General features: G+C 22.3%; 5 protein-coding genes across 5 annotated transcripts; 3 read left to right on the top strand and 2 right to left on the bottom strand.

Moving 5' to 3' along the window:
- Positions 1-2,758: 2,758 nt before the first annotated feature.
- PVVCY_0100510 (50S ribosomal protein L24, putative) lies at positions 2,759-3,343 on the bottom strand (the record flags this gene model as incomplete). The annotated part of the gene is made up of 1 exon (XM_008628435.1): positions 2,759-3,343. One exon carries the CDS (start codon positions 3,341-3,343, stop codon positions 2,759-2,761), a length of 585 nt encoding a protein of 194 aa, XP_008626657.1.
- Positions 3,344-4,002: 659 nt separating this feature from the next.
- Positions 4,003-4,636, top strand: PVVCY_0100500 (conserved Plasmodium protein, unknown function; the record flags this gene model as incomplete). Its single annotated transcript, XM_008628434.1, has 3 exons — positions 4,003-4,053; positions 4,189-4,367; positions 4,579-4,636. 3 exons carry the CDS (start codon positions 4,003-4,005, stop codon positions 4,634-4,636), a joined length of 288 nt encoding a protein of 95 aa, XP_008626656.1.
- An 825-nt stretch (positions 4,637-5,461) lies between these two features.
- On the top strand, positions 5,462-9,526 carry PVVCY_0100490 (RAP protein, putative; the record flags this gene model as incomplete). The annotated part of the gene is made up of 1 exon (XM_008628433.1): positions 5,462-9,526. One exon carries the CDS (start codon positions 5,462-5,464, stop codon positions 9,524-9,526), a length of 4,065 nt encoding a protein of 1,354 aa, XP_008626655.1.
- Positions 9,527-10,295: 769 nt separating this feature from the next.
- PVVCY_0100480 (glyoxalase I, putative) lies at positions 10,296-11,739 on the top strand (the record flags this gene model as incomplete). Its single annotated transcript, XM_008628432.1, has 6 exons — positions 10,296-10,634; positions 10,717-10,845; positions 10,961-11,059; positions 11,156-11,221; positions 11,349-11,480; positions 11,575-11,739. 6 exons carry the CDS (start codon positions 10,296-10,298, stop codon positions 11,737-11,739), a joined length of 930 nt encoding a protein of 309 aa, XP_008626654.1.
- A 607-nt stretch (positions 11,740-12,346) lies between these two features.
- Positions 12,347-18,678, bottom strand: PVVCY_0100470 (conserved Plasmodium protein, unknown function; the record flags this gene model as incomplete). The annotated part of the gene is made up of 4 exons (XM_008628431.1): positions 12,347-12,490; positions 12,626-12,699; positions 12,799-12,846; positions 12,963-18,678. 4 exons carry the CDS (start codon positions 18,676-18,678, stop codon positions 12,347-12,349), a joined length of 5,982 nt encoding a protein of 1,993 aa, XP_008626653.1.
- Positions 18,679-19,709: the final 1,031 nt, after the last annotated feature.

Genomic DNA, 19,709 nt, shown 5'->3' with positions numbered 1-19,709 from the left:
AATTCTATACTTGTCCTAATATATTTTGAAACTGATATCCTTTTGACTTTTATTCCTCTTTTATTTATTTCATTTATTAATTTTTTTTAAACATATAGATTTTTACAATTCCTTAAGAAGTATTAAAACAACAATTCCCTACTTGTACAAAAACAGTGAATTATTATTATACCTCAAAAAAAATGTAATAAAATATGCATATCCAATTAATATATATAATTTATAATATATTTTATTGCGTAATAATTTTGTTATTCTCCATTCCCGCTATTATGATTTTCTTTATTCCTTGAATGACGAAAAAATAGCATATGCACACATATATATTTGTAATAAATATATATATATACACTATGAGTGCTGTGATATTTTTTTATCCGACCACGAACTAGGAAAGAAATAATGATAAAAAAGGGTATATGCAAAAAATAAAATAAATAAAAATAAATTACATACTGAAGGAACGAGAAGTCCTTATAAGTACGCCTTTACATGCACAGCAATTAAATTAATATGCGCTTTTTAAATGGTATAGAAAAATTTTTATATCTAACAATAGGCCCTCGTATATGAATATGTAATGCATATATAATAGCCACAATAATATGATTTATATTTTAAATACTAAGCCCTCGAATGTTTTAATATATAATGAATGTGCTTATAATCCTTCAAACATATGTTGATACCCTTATTTTGAAACATAAAACAAAGTATATATAAAGTATGTATGCATATATATGTACTAACCTTGAAAAGGTTGTCACAAACTAAGTTTAAAATAAACAATATTAAAAAAGATATAACATAAAATAAATGAGTTGAACAGTTGTCGAATTGCTGAATTCATGAAGAATATTCAAATTAATTTAAAGAGTAAAGGAATGCATAAAATATAGCTAATTTATACAATCATGCATTTTCTTTATTCCTTTTAATATTATCACAAAGAATAGCAATACAGGGTTTTGTATATCATATGTATATAAATAATTAAACATAAAATTTGCAAAACCTTGAATTTTTTCTTTTTATACATAAAAATAATCGCAAAATATACAAGTTAAATGAAAAACATAACGTAAAAAGTAAAAATAAATAAAATAATATATAAATTTTTATATTTATATAAAAAAAATATTATTTTTTAACTATTCCCATATGTATTATAAAAGAAAATTATTTTTAAAAAATATAAAAATATAAAAATTCAATTAAATGGTATAATCACTTGATATGAATTATAAAAATAAAAAATATGCTATTTTATTTTGTTTATATACAATTAAAAATGGAGTGATTAAAAAATAATAAAAATTAATTTGCTATATATATATAAAATAATTCTAAGTACATATGAATAATTTATAGCATTATTAAAATAATTTTATACTAAATATATCATGATCACGTATATATTTTTATGACATTAAAAATGCTAATATAAATTTTTTTTTCCATATATGTTATTTTTAATCGGCGTAAATATTATATATATATATATATATATATACGTATAAAAATATTTGAAAATATTTGAAAAAATATTACGCAAATTATTTCAGCTTTAAAATGCATGTAACGTAATATATAGCAAAAATAATATAATGGCGCAATTAGTAAATTTTCAGTATATTTATAACAAATATATATATAATTAATATTTATATACAAATTAATAAGGACTTGCTTAAGTAATGCATACTAATAATATTAGGCTATAATATTAATAATATATTTGTAAGTATACAAAATAAAATGCCATAAGAAAATTATATAATATATAATAGTGAAAAAAAACGGTTTAATGATGGCATATATTTATGTATAATAACACAAAGTTAAATAAAAAATAAAATCAGTAAAAATTCCACATAAATATTTATAAAAATAAAATTATGACATGTACATGTAAAATTTTATAAAGAGAAAAAACATAAATTGTAACATTTTGAAAAAATAATTTGTTCAAATATAATGTCTTTACAAATAATATATAAATAAAGCTATTATTAAAAGACAATTATTTATTAATATATCTCTATATTTTATTATATAATCTTCACATTATATATTTTTTTTTGAGAAAATTATGCACCAATTATTATATGAACTGGTCATAATATTTTGTGCAAATTGGAAGTTTTTGCATAATATAGAATGTATGTATATTTATTTTTTTCAAAAAAACCGCAATAATTGACAGGTGAAATTGCAAGTCTGGTTAAAGTGTTATAATCTACTACATGTAGAAAATTATTGTCTTTCAAATTAAAGATATATAGTTTTATGAGAATAGCTATTACATATTATTGAAAATAATTTACTGGTCATATTAACCACATGGGTGTGCAAGGGAGACAATTTAAAACTTGCGTTGATTATAAAGAAAAATTTTGTATTTAAAAAATTAAAAGTGAATTATTAATTTAATTTTTATTATACTGTCTCATAATATTTTATATTTATGCCAAAGTAGGAAAACGTTTTTTTTCATATGCTTTATTAATTTTACGATTTTTCTTTCAATAAATTTGTGTCATATTGGAAGGGGGTAATTAAGTTTGTAGCCAATTCAAATTTATTATTAAGGGGTGGTGGCTATTTATTTCTATTGAAATTGTTTTATGTTTGTTCATAATGAAATTGTTAAATATGTTTATGAGCAAATGGACATTACATAATATATTTAAATTATAAGATATACAAAAAAAAAAAAAATAAGAATAAATTAATATGTGAAAGTTGATATTTATAATTATGACAATTCTCTATTGTATTTATTAACAGTTTGCCTTAACATGTTCATAAATTTTACATCAGTTTTGTAATCATATGTTTTTTTTAAAGCTTCCTCTGGGTGTGTGTCTAAGGGATTTTCTTCTGCCTGATCATATTCAGATTCTACTTTTTTATCGATAGGCCATGGTATAACAATTCCAGATTTTTTTGATATTCTTATCATTTTATTGTCGTCAGTATATCTAATTGAAACTTTTGTATTTGTTTTTAAAAAGTTATCTATTAGCTGAACATTTGAATAGTGTATTTTTTTCTCAATATAAACATATTTATTATCAAGAAAAATTTTCCTTAAATTGCATCCTTTTACTTTAATCATATTTCGAAATTTATCACAGCTTAATACTTCACCTATCTTTCCTTTATCTTTTCCTGATATTACTTTTACTTCATCTCCTGGTTTTATTTTCCATACCTTAATAATATTCCTTGGTTTAATAATCTTATGATTTCTTACTTGTGCATATTTTAAAAATAAATTATTTACATTGCTCAATAAGTGACTTAATTGATTTTGGCTTGAAAAAATCGAAGAAAACATTTTTCATATTTGCCTTTTTTTTACAAACATGTGGAAAATGTACCAAAAACAAGGAATAGTAAATCAATAACCACACAATACCAGCATTAAGGTATAGATTAAAAAAAAATGTTTGAACTCAAATATACATCATTTGTATAAAACAGTATTATGGAAACTATTTTTTATGATATTTCTCTTTTTTATAATGTAAAAAATATATTTCTTTTTAATACAAATCAATGTACACTCTTGTGCTTATTTATTTATATAATATTATTTTTGAAAAATATAGTATGCCGTTAAAAAAAATGTGTATATAGTGGGAAAGGAAATTATTTTTAAAACAAATTCAAATTAATTATTACGATAGTTATTACGATCATTATTATGATAATTATTATGATAATTATTATCGTTGTGTGAAGCGAAAAAAAAGAGAAAAATCATTTTTAAAATTAAAAAGAACAGTTTGAATTAGCCTTACAAAAGTTTAATATCCAAGCATACCCAATATGAAAAAATAAGTATTTATAACTTCCAATCTTAATAAAACAAATTTATATATTCATATCCATTTAACTATATGTCCTATAATACACATAATTTTATGTTTAACATTTGAGAAAAATGTTACTATATTGGAATTTTTAAAAAAACCAATTTCATTGTAGAACAAAATGATGAATAAATTGAAAAACTTTCTTTTTATTAAAAACGGGAAATTTTCAGTAATCTTAAATATATGTCAATTTTATATTTTTACCATATATATATATATGATTGTTGTGTGTGCATAATTTGAAAAGAATTGTTAAAAATAGCTATCTAGCTAATTTTTTTTTTTTTTTTTTTTTTTTTTTTAGGACAGCCAAATAAAATTTTTGGCTTTTACGTCGTTTAGTATGCTGGTTTTGATGGTTACAGGGGATGGAATACAAACACCTATGGGTTATGTAAGAAGTGTTAAAAAAGAAATGCAAAACGAAAAAGAGGAAAACATGACAATGGAAGAAAAACTAATAAAGGAGTTGGGATACACAACGTAAGTGAATATAAAAATAGTTGCAAAATGATTTTTTTTTATTTCAAAAATGTCTATATTTTTTTCATGAATTAATGTTGACATTGTTCTTTTATTAGTATATCTTTAAAATTATTTTACTATATGTGTATAATTTTTGCACGCATATATTGCTTGTTTTATTGTTTATTTGTAATAATGCTATTTATATTTTTTTTTGATATTTTCGAAGGTATAATGAATGGAAAAAGGCAGGAATACTTCCATCAGATGAAAATGACAACAAATAAGTGGCAATTTTACAATGTAATTTTAAATAGCCATTTTAATTTTTCCGTATATATTTTATTGGTATTGCTATGTCTTACAAAAGTATGCATAATAATTCAATAAGACTTATCACACATAAATGAATGCTTTATTTTCTTTCGAGATGTTTCTCTCCTCTTATGGGTTATGCCCCTTCCTATATTTTGGAGGTATTTATTTAAAAATGAAGAAAATGGGCAAAACATACAAAATGTATATTTATATATATATTTTTTTATTCATGTGTTTAGAAAAGAATATGTAATAACCTTTAAAAAGTGCGTTAAAAACAGCTGACTAAACTGAAATAAAAATGTTACATAATTTTTTAATGTGTTTAATGTTTGGTTTTTTCTTACAATCCATTTTTTGAGTATATCAAAATTGATGTTTTTCATAATATGTAATATTTTTAGGATAAATTATTTACATTTTTTTTTAACAAACTTTTTAATATTTTTTTTGTATTTTAAAAATTTCAAAATTTTTTGTTAATATAAAAAAAAAAGCATATGAAAAAATGTGTTAATTTGGTTATGCTTTAGTTTTGCCATTTTTGATATTACGGGGAGTCGTTCGGTATATTTAGCTGGAAAATGTATAAAACGGATTTGTTGATTTTTTTTATATTAGATTTTTTATAGTGTATATGTTGTTTTTACAAAATAAAAATATAATCCCATTTTTTTATTTCATAATTTTGATTTTTATAGATTTATTTTTCTACATTTTTATTTTGTTTCATGGGGATAACTATATATAACCTAAAATTGGATAAATGACGTAAATTTTGTTTTTTTTATATCATGTTTATAAAAAAATATAATAATTTTTTTGTAAAAAATGGTGAAAGAATAACAGGCACAATAATATTATGTAATAATTTAAGTTCAATTCGATTTTTTTTTTCTAAGTCTCCTTATAAAAATAAAAAACCTTTGAATATTGATTATATTAATAAAATTCGAAATAATAGTGAAAAAAATGATGAACTAAAATATAATAATATCGAAGGGACGAATGTCTATAATCAAATTAATAAGGAGCATAGTTACAGACACCAATTTAATTGTAATAGAGAAATATATAAAAAATGTGGAGAAGATAATAAAAGAATAACTAAAATATGTGAAGAATTATATGAAAGTATAAAAAAAAAAGAATATAATGATTTTGAAAATAAGTTAGTATATTCGATTTCGCTAGCTGAGAATGCAATAGAAATTTCACAACTAATAAATGTAATTAGTAAATCGAATTTTTTGAAAATCTCTAAAGAGACTAAAGAATATAATAACAACAATATTGATAAGGATAAAATAATATCTTCTTATGTAACTTTAATTGATAAAAGTTTAAAAATATTTGATAATATTCCAATAAGGAGTATAAGCTTAATTTTAAATAGTATGATTAAGCTAGGCATTTTTCACAATAATTTTATTGATCTATTTATTAAAAATATTACAAAAATAGTAAATCAAAGTAATAATATAGACCTGTGTATATTTTTTCATTTTTATGTTAATGCATTAAATCATGTTTTAATTTTAAGAGAAAATATGGAAGATATATTAAAATTATTTCTAGAAAAAATAAATAATGTTAGTTTAGAATTGCAGATAAAAAGTATTTCATCCGTTTTACGGTGTAATAAAAAGTTAGTAAAAAATATATTCTCTCATAATGGCACAAGATTAGAAAGCCAAACAAATAATGGTACTCCCTTTTTGAACAAAGACAATTTGAAAACAATTAATGAAATAAATTTAAAGCTAAAAAATAATTTTTATATAAAAATGAACTATGGAAGTATACAACAATTATGTAACATATTGGAAGATTTAGAATATTTTGATTTAATTGATAATGATACTTATTATGATATTTTAAATATATTAAAATTTCCTAGCAATATTTATAAATTAAAAAATATAGATTTTATAAATATATTAAATAATATAAAAAGTAGAAATAATAAATATAAAGATTTACTTCCTTTGTCTTATTTTTCATTTATTTTTGATATTTTAAAAGAAAAGGATTTTTCAAACTGTTTAACTAGCGATTTAGCAGAATTAATAAAATTAATAAATTATTTTAAAAAAATGTATAATAATCTTAATTTTTGCATGAACAAGTCAGAAAATATATTATATAAAAGAGATTTAGCTGATGTGTTATCAATACCAACACTTATTTATATTTTACATGATTATTCAATAATTAACAAGCGTGATACACTATTAAATTCGTTTACTTTAAAATTGTTTTATAGAATAATGGATTGTGTAAATGAGGAAGTAATAAATAATAGCAATTTTTTAAAAAATGTTGATGAATATTTAGTAAAAGCTCGAACTAGCGAAAGTAACAAATTATTTATTAACAGTGCAGAAGAAAAAAGTGCCACTATGCTCGATTTAAGCACACATTTGTTATTAATAAAATCAGTTGACATACTCATAGATAAAGGTATAATAAAAAATAATGATTATATTTTTTGTAAAAATTTTCTATATTTTAATAATTACAACAAATTCGAACCTTTGAACTATGGCAAGTGTGAGGAAAATGAAAAATGTGAAAAATATATTCATTTTAATTTATATATAATTTCTATATTTGGTAAAATAAAACATGATGATTTTAATTTTTTATTACATTTGATAAAAAATTCATTAATATTATCTGTTTATTTTTCAATAAAAGATATAGTGATTTTATTAAAGGGTTTAAGCAAATGCTCTTATTTGGTTGATAAAATAAATTATTTATTTTTTGAGTCGATATTAAATTATTTGACCTTTTTAATAATTAAAAAAAATGACATGAACTGTTCAGATTTAAATTGGAGTAACAATAATAATAGTAGTAGTACCATCAGGTTATTTGAAAAAGACTTATACTTCAATAAAAGAAATTTTAAAGAGCAAGACATAGTAAGCATAACAAATAATATGTATAGACAAATAGAAAATATAATACAAACAAATTCAGAATATGTTAACAGTTTGGAAATAAGACAAATAAATGAAAATAAGTTGGAATATTTACCTGACTCTAAATTAGATCAATTTGAGAATAAGATGGGATTTCCCATTTATGGAAAAGAAGGCGAGAAAGAAAAAAATAATATTTTTGTGTATAATGAAAAACAAATGTGTTATATAGATTGTTGTTATATATTATATTATATGGATAAGCTAAACTATATAAATTATGATATTATAAAGTTAGTAATAAAAAATATGTATGTAAAAATTAATTATTTAAAAAATGAGCACATACTTAAGACAATAAATGCATTAACTAAAATAAAAAATATTGATAAAGAAGTTTCTTCTTTTAATTATTTTATTAAAAAATTGTTATTTCAATTTTGTTACAATATTGGTGATGCCAATGAAAATTGCAAGAATTATAATGGTGTGCATAAAACCGAAGAAACAATAAAAATGTTTTATATAATCAGTAAATTATATACAAAAAATGAATATAAAAATAGTTTAATAAGAAAATATATTTTAATATTGTTAGAGGAGTTACTTGAAAAAAAAAATTATCCTTGTATAAATAATGCTATCATTATTATGAGAGCTTTTAAAAATATGTACCCATATCGTTATATAAAGCTAGCCAAATATGTCATAAAATGGATTAATGACGAAATTGCAGATTATAAAATTTCTTATATAGACCATAAAATATGCTTAAAAAATAATGAAGAAATTTTTAAGAATGGAAATGATAACTTAATTAATTTTGATTTTTTGAAAACATATTTTTCTGTGTTGCCTATATTAGTTAATCCAACGACAAATATTTATTCTGATATAAATGACGAATATTTATTAACAAGTAAGAAATTATTCTCTATATTGCATGAACAGTTCAGGAAAAATCCGTCCATAAAAAATGATGCTATTTCGGTAATTGTGGATTTTATGAACTTTTCTTTTCATTATATGGATGATTTCTTTTTGGAAAATTATCCTAATTTTATTTTATACATAATTAATGAAAAGGAGACTTTATCAAAAGAACAATTTTGTTTATTTTTGTTAAATTTGAAATATTTATCAAATTGGGGGCTCAAACATGTTAATGACAATATGGGGGGTCAAGAGAAATATACTGAATTATACCACTCGATTGAAAAACGTTTTAACGAGTTTTTGAATAATGATAAAAATAAATCTATGATTGAGATAGTTTATGGAGATAAGACTAATGATGAAAATAATAAATTGAATTACGATTTTAGTTTTAACAAAAAAAGTTTAACATTTTTAGACACAGAAGATAATGATGAGCAAGAAATTATTTCCATGGAATATAACAGTGTTAATATAAATGGCTTGTTTGATATAAAAAAAAACAATTATAATAGTGAGCTTATAAAAAAAAAAAAATCTTATAAGTTTGAAGAAAATAATGAAAGGAGGAAATACAAAAATAGATTAAACGAATTTGAAATTATTTTGAGAAAATATGCATATTGTCAAAATAATGTGCAAGATAAAATTGAAATTGTAAAAAATAAAAAAATATTTTTATTTGATATTAAATATATTGATTTGAAAAAAAATATTATTTTTGATTTTTTGGAGGAACAATATTATTTTAAGGAACCTGATGACTCAACCATAGAATTGTTGCCGCATATAAATTTGCGATTGTTAATTTTAAATAAATTAAATTTTTACATTTTTCTTATGCCTTTTTTTGAATGGGATAGTTATTATGGAAGATTAGAAAAAGCTAAAGCGATTTATCATAAATTATTAAGCATTACAAATAATATTAAATCCTATCCTATACAAACAAATAGGGATAGTGTTTTTTCAACCATTGGTCAGTATAAATGATTTTTCTTACACATTTTTCTCCTACGATTTCACATATATATATGTGTATGTGAATATATAGAGAATGAATAGTAATTTAGGATATATGTATAATTTAATTTTTCAAAATTTTACTAAGAATATAATTTTTTTAATCATAAGGAATATTATGCATGTTCATATTTTTTTTGTTATTCAAAATATTTAGCTGACTTGTTCATATTTTTTTTTTTAAATTCACATTAGATTAGCTTTTTTACTATTTGTGGTATGTACCGCTGTATTTTATTTACCTACTTATTTGTTTGTTTGTTTATTCTTTTATTTTATTTACGTCTGATAAAAAAAAACGAGAAACATCAAATGATAGGAGTTTGGGGTTTCTCTACAAAATTGACCTTCGAAAGGGCGCAAAAAAATAACACTCAAATTGTGAATATTTTTTTGTGCATATACAATGTTATTTTTTTTTATTTTATTGTTATTTATTTTTTATGAAATAGCTAACTAATTTAGATTTATTTTGTTCCATTATTACACTTTTTTTGCGTTTCCTTAATGCACAAATTAAGTTGTTTGAATAATTTTTTTTAAATGTAAAGATTTATTATAATTTTTAAAAATTTTCTTTTTAAGTAAACCTTTCCTCTATCAAACCATGTAATCTGAAAAAAGGAAAAGAGAGAATAATTTGGAATATTTACTATACATTATTATCTTTCTCTCTTTCTCTCTAAATATGTAATATATGCATATGGCTGTTTACAAATTGATGGTGTATGGATAAATAATGAAATTCGATTTGATGAATATCTACTTCCTTTTAGTGTTTTTTTTTTTTTTAAAACAATATGATTTTTTGAATATTTCAAAGAAATATACTTATAATTTTCTTAACGGAAATATTATTAGAAAAAAAGAAAAATACAATTTTAAAAATTTAAAATGTAAAGTTGAAGGTATCGAATATAAAGTTCAGGATGTAGACAATTCAGTAAATTTTTATAATAATGTGTTGGGTTTTCAAGTAGCAGAAAAGGGGGATAATTATGCTAAGCTCATTTTAGGAAATAATGAAGCATATATTAAATTGATAAAAAATGAACAGGACAATTTTATTATAGGAGAGGTGAGAAAAAACATTACGCCCATGCAAATGTGCATTTTTTTTAAACAAATTTCATATCTTTATTTTTTTAATTCGGTTTTAGCATTCATTCCTAGGGTTAGGAATACATTTAAAAGAATTCGATTTAAAAAAAGTTCATAAGTATAAAGGACAGGTTGAGGAAGAATTGGATAAAAGGCCAGTCACTGCTTGCATATTGCCAGATGAAGATGTATAGAAAAAAAATATATATACATTTTATTTTGTTTGCAAATTGTGAATGTGAAATATGATTAAAATTATAAAATTTTTGATATTGGGATAAATAATTTAAATACTTTTTACAGGCCCAAGTGCGACGATTTTGGACAAACTGTTTTATAACAGATCCCGATGGATATGGTATAGAAGTGGTATTACAGGATGAGGTTCCGAAATTAAATAGGGTTCGTAAAGAGAATAATAATAAGAATAATTTATTGTTTTATGTGTTACTTTTTTCATAATTCATAATTTATACCATATTCAATTAAATTTTTTAGATCCGTCTTTATACAACATCGACAAAAGACTCTCAGAAGTTTTACTCCGACATTTTGGGAATGGATGTAAGGACAAAAGGAGAATAAAATAATATACTAATTCCTCAATATTATAACTACTAAATAGATATATATTTATATGGACAAATGTAATTATGAACTATTTTATTATTTTTAATTTTAAACATTTTAGTTAGTGAAAATCCAAAGTCATCTAGAAGAAATATCATACCCTTGGAATATTTATGGTGGTATGAGCTATTATTTTTCGAATGAAAATAATTCAACCATACTTCAATTAGCTTATGCATATGATGAAAACAAAGTAAGAATGGATATTTTAAAATAAAAAAACTTATGAAAAATATTATTTTTATTTACTGGCTTGTACATATAATATCTTTCATATTTCCTTACAGCTACACATGGGAAATTCTTTAGGCAATTTAATTTTGAGCTTCCAAGATTTAAATTCCCTTGAAAAAAAACTAAAGGAAAACGATATAGAAATTGTTAAGTCGAATGGGGAAATTATAGTGAAAGATTTTGATGGGTATAATATTTGTTTAAAGCAGATTACATAATTCAAAATTGGAACAAAAAAATTATTATTATAAATACTTTTATTATATTATTTTTTTTTTAAATAGCTATATGCTAAAAAAAATATGACTTGTTCATGTAAAAATGTGGTTATATGCATAATTATTATGCACATCCTTGAGTGTGTGTAAATATATTTTTTTATTATTAAAACGTTATAATTAAAGAATAAATATGATTTCTTTTCATATAATTTTAAATGGATAGACAATTTGAAATAGTCTCATTAGAGAGTTAAGCATAAGGGATATATAAATGCTAGCAATGAATGTTAGTAATAAATGGTAGTAGTAAACGTTAGTAATGATGGCTATTTGTATAAATAACTAGCCTTTATAGGTTGCACACATTTTTTTATTTGTCATTTTTAAACGATTCGAATATTAGAATAAATTAAAGTCTATTTTAGTTTACTTTAAATGTTATAAGATATTTTATACATGCATAAATATTTATCTATATATTCTTAAAAAAAAAAGATATGAACAAATTGATAAATTTTGATACGTAAATAGAATAAATTACATATAAAATGTTTAAATAAATAAAATAAAAATATATATTAAAAAAAAAAACGAACAATTTGGACTATGTCGTTTTTTTGTTATTTACGCCACTTATTTTGTTTGCATTATTTTTATTATTTATTTTAATAAATTCATTTGAAAACAGTGTGAGTTTTTTTTTATCCTCAACACTGTGCTGAAGGAAGGCATATATTTCTTCTGCTTTCTACAAGAAATAAAAAAAAATACAAAGACATATATATTTGTTATATTTTAAGAAAGGAATTAAGTATATATATATACAAATGATATTTCATGTATGTGTAGTAGAGTGATATGAAAAAATGTGTTGTGGGCGTACTTTGAAGTTTTTCAAAAAGTTTAATAAGGATTCATCGAGTGGTAATTTACACAAACTCGTTAATTGCTTGAGATCTGGAAAGAGAGAAAGATAAAAATGTAAAAAATGTAAAAAATAAAAAAAATACAAATCGTGGAAAATGAAACGAGCAATGTACAGGATGTAAGACATACCGGTTATTTCCTTATGATCTGTATTTGGCTTTTTCTTATTATTTGAATCTGCAATAAGAAATTTAGAAAATAGAATAATATGGATCCGCATTTACATATGCATATATGCATTAAATGGTATGCTTAAATTTATTTTTTATTTTTTTATTTTTTATGGCTCTTACTTTTATTTGCCTTTGGGGCAATTGGGGGGAATTTTGTCTCATTATCATTTGGCTCGGCTTTGTTTTTTGCTTTTTTGGTATTCGTCTTATTATCATTGCTAACATTGTTGTTGTTATTATTTACCTTTGCAGCATTATCACCTTTGGTGGTAGGAGTGCTATTTTTTGTTGTTTGTTTTGTTTTATTTTGTTTGGATCCACTACCGGGTGTTAAATTTGGGAATTCTTGATTGTCAGTATTTTTTTTATTGTTTGGAGTTTGATTAACATCCCATCCTAATTTTTTATTACTTTTATTATTATTTGCATTTTCTTGTTTTTTTTTAGAATTTTCAATTTTAATTTGCATATTTATTTTTTTTTCTTCCCCCTTCATGATATCTACAAGTTTTTCAATTTTTCTTTCTCCTGTTGTACTCCATTTCATTTTTTCAGTTTTCTTTTTCCCTTCTGCATTATTAGGTATATTTACATTTTTATCAGTATTAATATGGGGGTCTATACTCTTTTCTTTTTCTTTATCATTTTTTATTTTTTCTTCGAGCTCATTTTTTGTGGTATCCACCTTTTTATTTCCAGTATCTTCATCCTTATCCGATTTATTTTCATTTTTTTTTATTTTATTTTTTGTTGTTTTTTCTTTGGTAGTATTTGTAGCTTTTTCAATAGCATCTATTTTTTTGTTTGCACTAGATGTTACTGTATTCTTTTTATTTATAACATTTTTTTGATTTTTATTTTTGGTTTGGTTACTTCGTTTTTCTATGTTGGTAGATGTTGAAGTTTGGGGGGCTGATATTGTAGTATCTGGAGAGGTTTGGATTGTTTCATTTTGTTTTTTTTGATCCACATCTAATTGGTCAGGAAGTTTAGTGTTATTAGTTTTAAGGGGACTGGCTTGTTCATTTTCTAATTTTTTTGAGATTTTTTTATATTTAATATTTGAAATATCATTAGTATTATCAGAATGACTAGATATTGAATTTGATTCATTATTTTTTTCAAACATAAAAGTAGTATCATTATCATTATCGATATTTTTATTTTTTTGATTTTCTATTAAATCATTTACTTCTTGAAGTTGTTTTTTTATTTCTTCAATAAGTTGTGGATCTTTTTCTTGTAATAATAATGATTCTATTTCTTTTTTTTGTTTGATAAGAAGGGATTCATATTGATTGTTTGGATAATTTTCTCTTCCTTCATTATTATTCATTTTTAAAGGTGTATCAGGGTTTATATAATCTTGTATGTTATTATTTTGGTTAGTATTTTCATCCTTTTTTATATTTAGATTATATGTACCATGTTGTGCATTGTTATTATTTTTAAATAGATTATTTTTTATATAAATTAATGGAAGAACAAATGGCATAGTCCCTTGTGGAAATAGATCATTAAAATTAAACCACTGCATATTTTGGCTAAATCTTACTGGTAAATCATGTGGGAAATAATTTGAGTACCACCAAAAAAACATAAGTTCAGATGAAAATGGTCCTTGTATATTTCCTGAAGGATCTTTATATTGCCATACATCTCCTTTTATTTTATTAACTTTATTTATTAATTCGATATATCTTGAAACATCAACATTGTTACTATTTAAATTTGTTTGTAAATCATTTGTAGTTACTGTATTGTCATTACTGTGTTTTTCAGAATGTGCTTGTTCATTTGATAGAAGAACAGAATCATTTATTTTATCTTTAGATGCATAATGGGTTCTTATATAATTAATTTGAGGATTTGACATTTTATTATGAGGAATAGAATTATTATCTTTATTTTTGTTTACATTTTCAAAAGGTGTCGAATCAGAACCCATTTCTTCTGCATTAGATGTGATTCTATTGTTATTATCAGTTTGGCTAGCACTTTGAATAGTTGGATCTACTTTTGCAATATTTACATCTGACACATTTTTAGATGCATCTTTACTTTTTTTATTACCAGAGATTCCAATAAAATTCAACCATTTTGATATATTTGATTTATTATTATTTTGTTTTTCATCAATTTCATCTTTTTGTACATTACAATTTTCACCATAGGATGTAGGAATAGAGGATGTATTGTTAGGACTTGCCACATACGATTGAGTTTCTTTTGTTTCAAACTCGTTGGTACTGGCTTTATTATTTGTGTTAGTAATATAGAGAGGATTAGTAACCTGGTTTGAATTATTTTGAATGTTTACTTGTTTATTATTTACTTCCCTTTGTGAATTAATTAAATTAAAATTTTCTAACATTAATTGGGTAATTATTTCTCGTTTTTTATTTTCACTTAAATTGTTGAATACTTTTTCATCTATATTAAGCATTTTCATCATTTTATTTAAGACCAACATGTTATTAATTTTGTTTGCTTGACTCATAGATGTTGTATCGTCTGGATGTGTTTCATCGATAAATGTGGTGTTCTCCCTATTTTTAAGCTTATCAAATATTTGAGAATCAGGAAAATTGTTATGGATCGAAGAGGGTTGTGTGTTTACATTTGTAGGAGTAGATATAGATGCATTATTATATCCTTCATTTATTTCCATGTTTCTAGAAAAGGAATATGGATGAGTACCATGAGAGAAATTGATGTTCGGGGGACGTGATGTATCATTAGGATGGTTATTATTGGGGTAGATAAAATTTTTCTCATTATTTTTATTTTTAATTTTTTGTAATAAACTTTCTTGTGGTATATCTGTAATATTTGAAGCCCTAAATTTTGTCAAATTAAAATTTGAATTATTATTTTGAGGGTTTAAAAGTGTTGATATGTCTGTGTTAGATGTGTTGGTGAGATGGCGGTGAATATTATTTATAGAATCAGTTGAATCACGATGTAAATTATTATTATTGGGGTATATCCTAGATTGAGGTTTCTCCGAAAAGGGTATTTTATCGCCAAATTTCTTGATGCCAGATTGATTTCCATAGGTAGAGGAGGTATCCATTGATTGATGGTAAGGATGAGACAGATTCCATATGCTTCGATGTTGGTTAGTCGATTTATTTAAGTCCTTATGATCTCCCTGTAAATTGTTTTTATTAGTATTATTATATAATTTATTTAGTATATATTCCTTTTTTTCATTAAAATTATTATATCGATTTATATTGTGAAAATTGATAGTATTGTTAATATAATTGATGTTATTTATATCAGTATATAATTTATTAACATTACTATCAGAAAACAAATAATTAGAATTTTTTTTAATATCAAATATTTTATGAAGATTATTAATTTTGTTATTATTACTTGGTTCCCTAGGATTTACATTTTCCAAGGAATTTTTTAATTTCATGTTTTGATTATTATCTTCAGTATTATTTATTTTATCTGTTTCGTTAGAAGATTTATCCTTATCATTTTTGGCTTTTTTTTTTCCTTTTTTTTTTTTTTCATTATTTGTAAGGGTGTTATTATTGTTTGTTGTTGTAGTGGGTTCATCTTTTTTATTTTTACTTTCATCGATTGTGTTAGTTATTTTTGTAGTATCTTCATTTTGTTTTAATAATTTATTTGAAAATTTTTTTAAAAAATCATTATTATTATTTAGATCCGTATTAATTCCTATTCCCCCTACTAATCCAATTGAATTTCCTTTATTGCTATTTAGATCAAACTGTTCATTTAATTTATTCCATATTAAATCATCTGTAGCTTTTTTACTTTTTTCTAGATTTTTTTTTCTGATATTACTCCAATCATCTTCACCAATATTTTTTGAATTTTTTTTATCACTATTTTTTAAATGTCTATTAGTATTGAAATAGGAATTATTTGAAAAATTATTTGTTTGTGATTTTCCAGAATCAAATGTATTTTGTTGTATCATTTGGCTGTTTCGTGTTCCCTTTCGATTATCATTATTTTCACCTAAACTTTTATTACTTGGATTATTATATTCACCTTTTCTTTCTTTATTTATGGATCTATTTTGCATCTGACTAGAATCTGTACCCATTTTTTGATTCATATTACTATTTGTATAGTAAAAATTATTATTCTTTTTATCAAAGTTTGGATCATGAGCATTATTATTTGAAGTGTTTGGATACATTCCATTTATATTATTAGATGAATTATTATAATCAAATTTTCTTTGATTTTGCATTTGGTTGTTATATGTATATTTATTATTTGGATATATAGTTTTTTTATTTAGATGCATATTTAATTTTGTGGGATCATTATTTTTGTTCATAATATTAGTAGATAAATATTCATTTGCATTTTTAGTTTTATTATCTTCATTTATATTAGAATCATTATTAATTGTGTTAATATTATTTCCAAACATTTTATATTTTTTATATTTTGAGTCATCCATTGGTAGATTAGCATTACCATTGTTATTTATATCTCCTTCATTATTAAAATTTGGAGATAAGTATGCATCTAAATTGTTGTATCCGTTTTTATTTAAAATATTTTGACTTTTATTATTATTTGGATTAGTAGATGCAAATTTTGATCCCACATTTTGATAAACTTGTTTCTTTTTATTTCTATCTATTAAATGGTTAACTCCAGTATTTGCATCGGTTCCTATATTTGGAATATCATTTAAATTAGTATTATTGTTTGTAATGTTATATCCAGCATGTGGTGAATTATTATTAAAATTAAAGTCGCTATACATATCTTCTCTTTTATTTATATTTCTATCTTTAATATTGTTCTGTTTGTTATTGTATCGAGAAATATCATTTGTTTGGTAGTTTTCTTCTGAATTATTAGATGCAGACATTTTCATATCGTTGGTAAAATTTTTATTATAATTTTTATTTGAATTTTTTAAATCCATTTTAGAAATAACTTCACTATTATTATTAGTTATTGGTCCATCATTATTATTGCCAGATTTTGCAAATCTCCAAGAGGTAGGCCCAGTGTTTACTCCCCCTCTTTCATTTTTCCTCCATATAAATTTTTTATTATTATTTGCATTATTTGATTCTCTAATATTGTTATTTCCAAATGTATTAGAATTGGCATTATTATTATTGTATGTAAATCCAGCATTTTCATTATTTAAATTATTTTTTTTTATAAAATTATTTTTATTATTTCCTAGATTATCATATATGTTTAGATTATTCATAACATTGTCATTATTATTGGATTGTTGATTTATAGGAGTTGTATTTCCTCCTACTGATTTAAAATCAGTATTTTTATTCAACTTTTGATTTTTTAGTAAATAACTATTTCTTTTATTCATACCATTTATTGCACTGTTAGAATCAAATGATTCATCAAGTTGATTTCTGCTCATAATATTATCTCTATTAAAAAAGTCATTTCTATTTTTATATCTATCAAATTTATTTCTTTCTTTTCCTCTTTCAAATGGACTACCAGGATCACCAAGATCATCACCTTCTTTATTTATATTATATCTATCGAATTTATGATCTTTATCATAATTATCAAAAATTTCTCTACCTATTTCATTATTATTTAGATCTTGAGCCTCACCCAATTCCATTAATTCTTTTCTCCGTTCTTCAATATCTTCCAACTTAAATGCATTACTACATAGAGGTACATCATGGTCTTCTCCTAAATCTTTTTCATTCAGAATAAGTTCTATATAAGCATATATAAATTCATCTTTTGTATATATTAATACATTTTCATCTGTTTTTAAATTATCTGTTGTAGTATAATCGGGTGGATTTTCTACAGTTTCACTATTTTCCATTTTAATAAAATTAATTAATAATAAATAATGATAAATATGTGCATATACTTTTGGCTTAAGAAATAGGGTAGCGTTTGTTATGTACTAGAGTGGTTATTATTTGTAGAAAATGTTGATAGTGTATTTAGCCTAGCTTTGTTCTAGCAAATTTTGATAGTATGTTTAGGCTATTTTTGTCGAGCCACAGTAATTTGTGCTTATTTAAAAGTTTATATAAACAGGTAAGCAGTTCAAATAAATAACAAACTTGCTTATCCCGAATATAAAATTAGAATCGTAGATGTGTATTCGTATGGAGTTACCTATTGATGGATATATACCATGCATAGGTTTTAACAGTTTGTATAAATCAGTAAGTTAATAAAAATAAATATATAATATATTCTGTAAAAATATAATTAGTGTATATATGTAAACTTTGTGTATCTCCTTTATAATATCAATTATTAAGCATAATCATTTTTTGTTTTAATTTCAAGGGCGTGGTTTGAAGAATATAAGCTCTTGCACGTATTATTAAAAATAAAAATAATATAGCAATGAGTAATGAAGTAATGGCAATGATAGTGTGATTGGATTATAATTGACTAATTGGCGTTTCTGTATACCGCTTTATTTTTATATAAATATATGGATTGTAAAACTTCCGTTGTTTTACTTTAAAGTATGTGTTTTTTTTTTAATTTTTAATCATATATAAATATAGTTAATTATAAAAAAAAACAACTTCCTTTAAAGGCCCCTTTAAAAGGTATTTTAAAAGTCATTTTTTTTATATTTATAAGAATATAATAATATATAAATAAATATAAAATTTAATTTGAATGGAAAATATAAAATATGCTGAAAATTTTTATATAAAATAATCCTATTTATTTATAATAAAATAGTATTTATTTTAACTGAAAAAAAAATTATTAATATTTATATATATAATATTATAAATATAGGAAAATAAAAAATTATATTTTATGGATAAATATATAATAATAGTATTTATAAGGCAAACCCAATAATACACAGTATTATTA

The sequence above is a fragment of the Plasmodium vinckei genome (assembly GCF_900681995.1).
Source record: "Plasmodium vinckei vinckei genome assembly, chromosome: PVVCY_01".
Classification (NCBI taxonomy): Eukaryota; Apicomplexa; class Aconoidasida; order Haemosporida; family Plasmodiidae; genus Plasmodium; species Plasmodium vinckei.
Note: the sequence above shows the minus strand (reverse complement) of the source record. Positions and strands in the feature narration are given on the sequence as shown.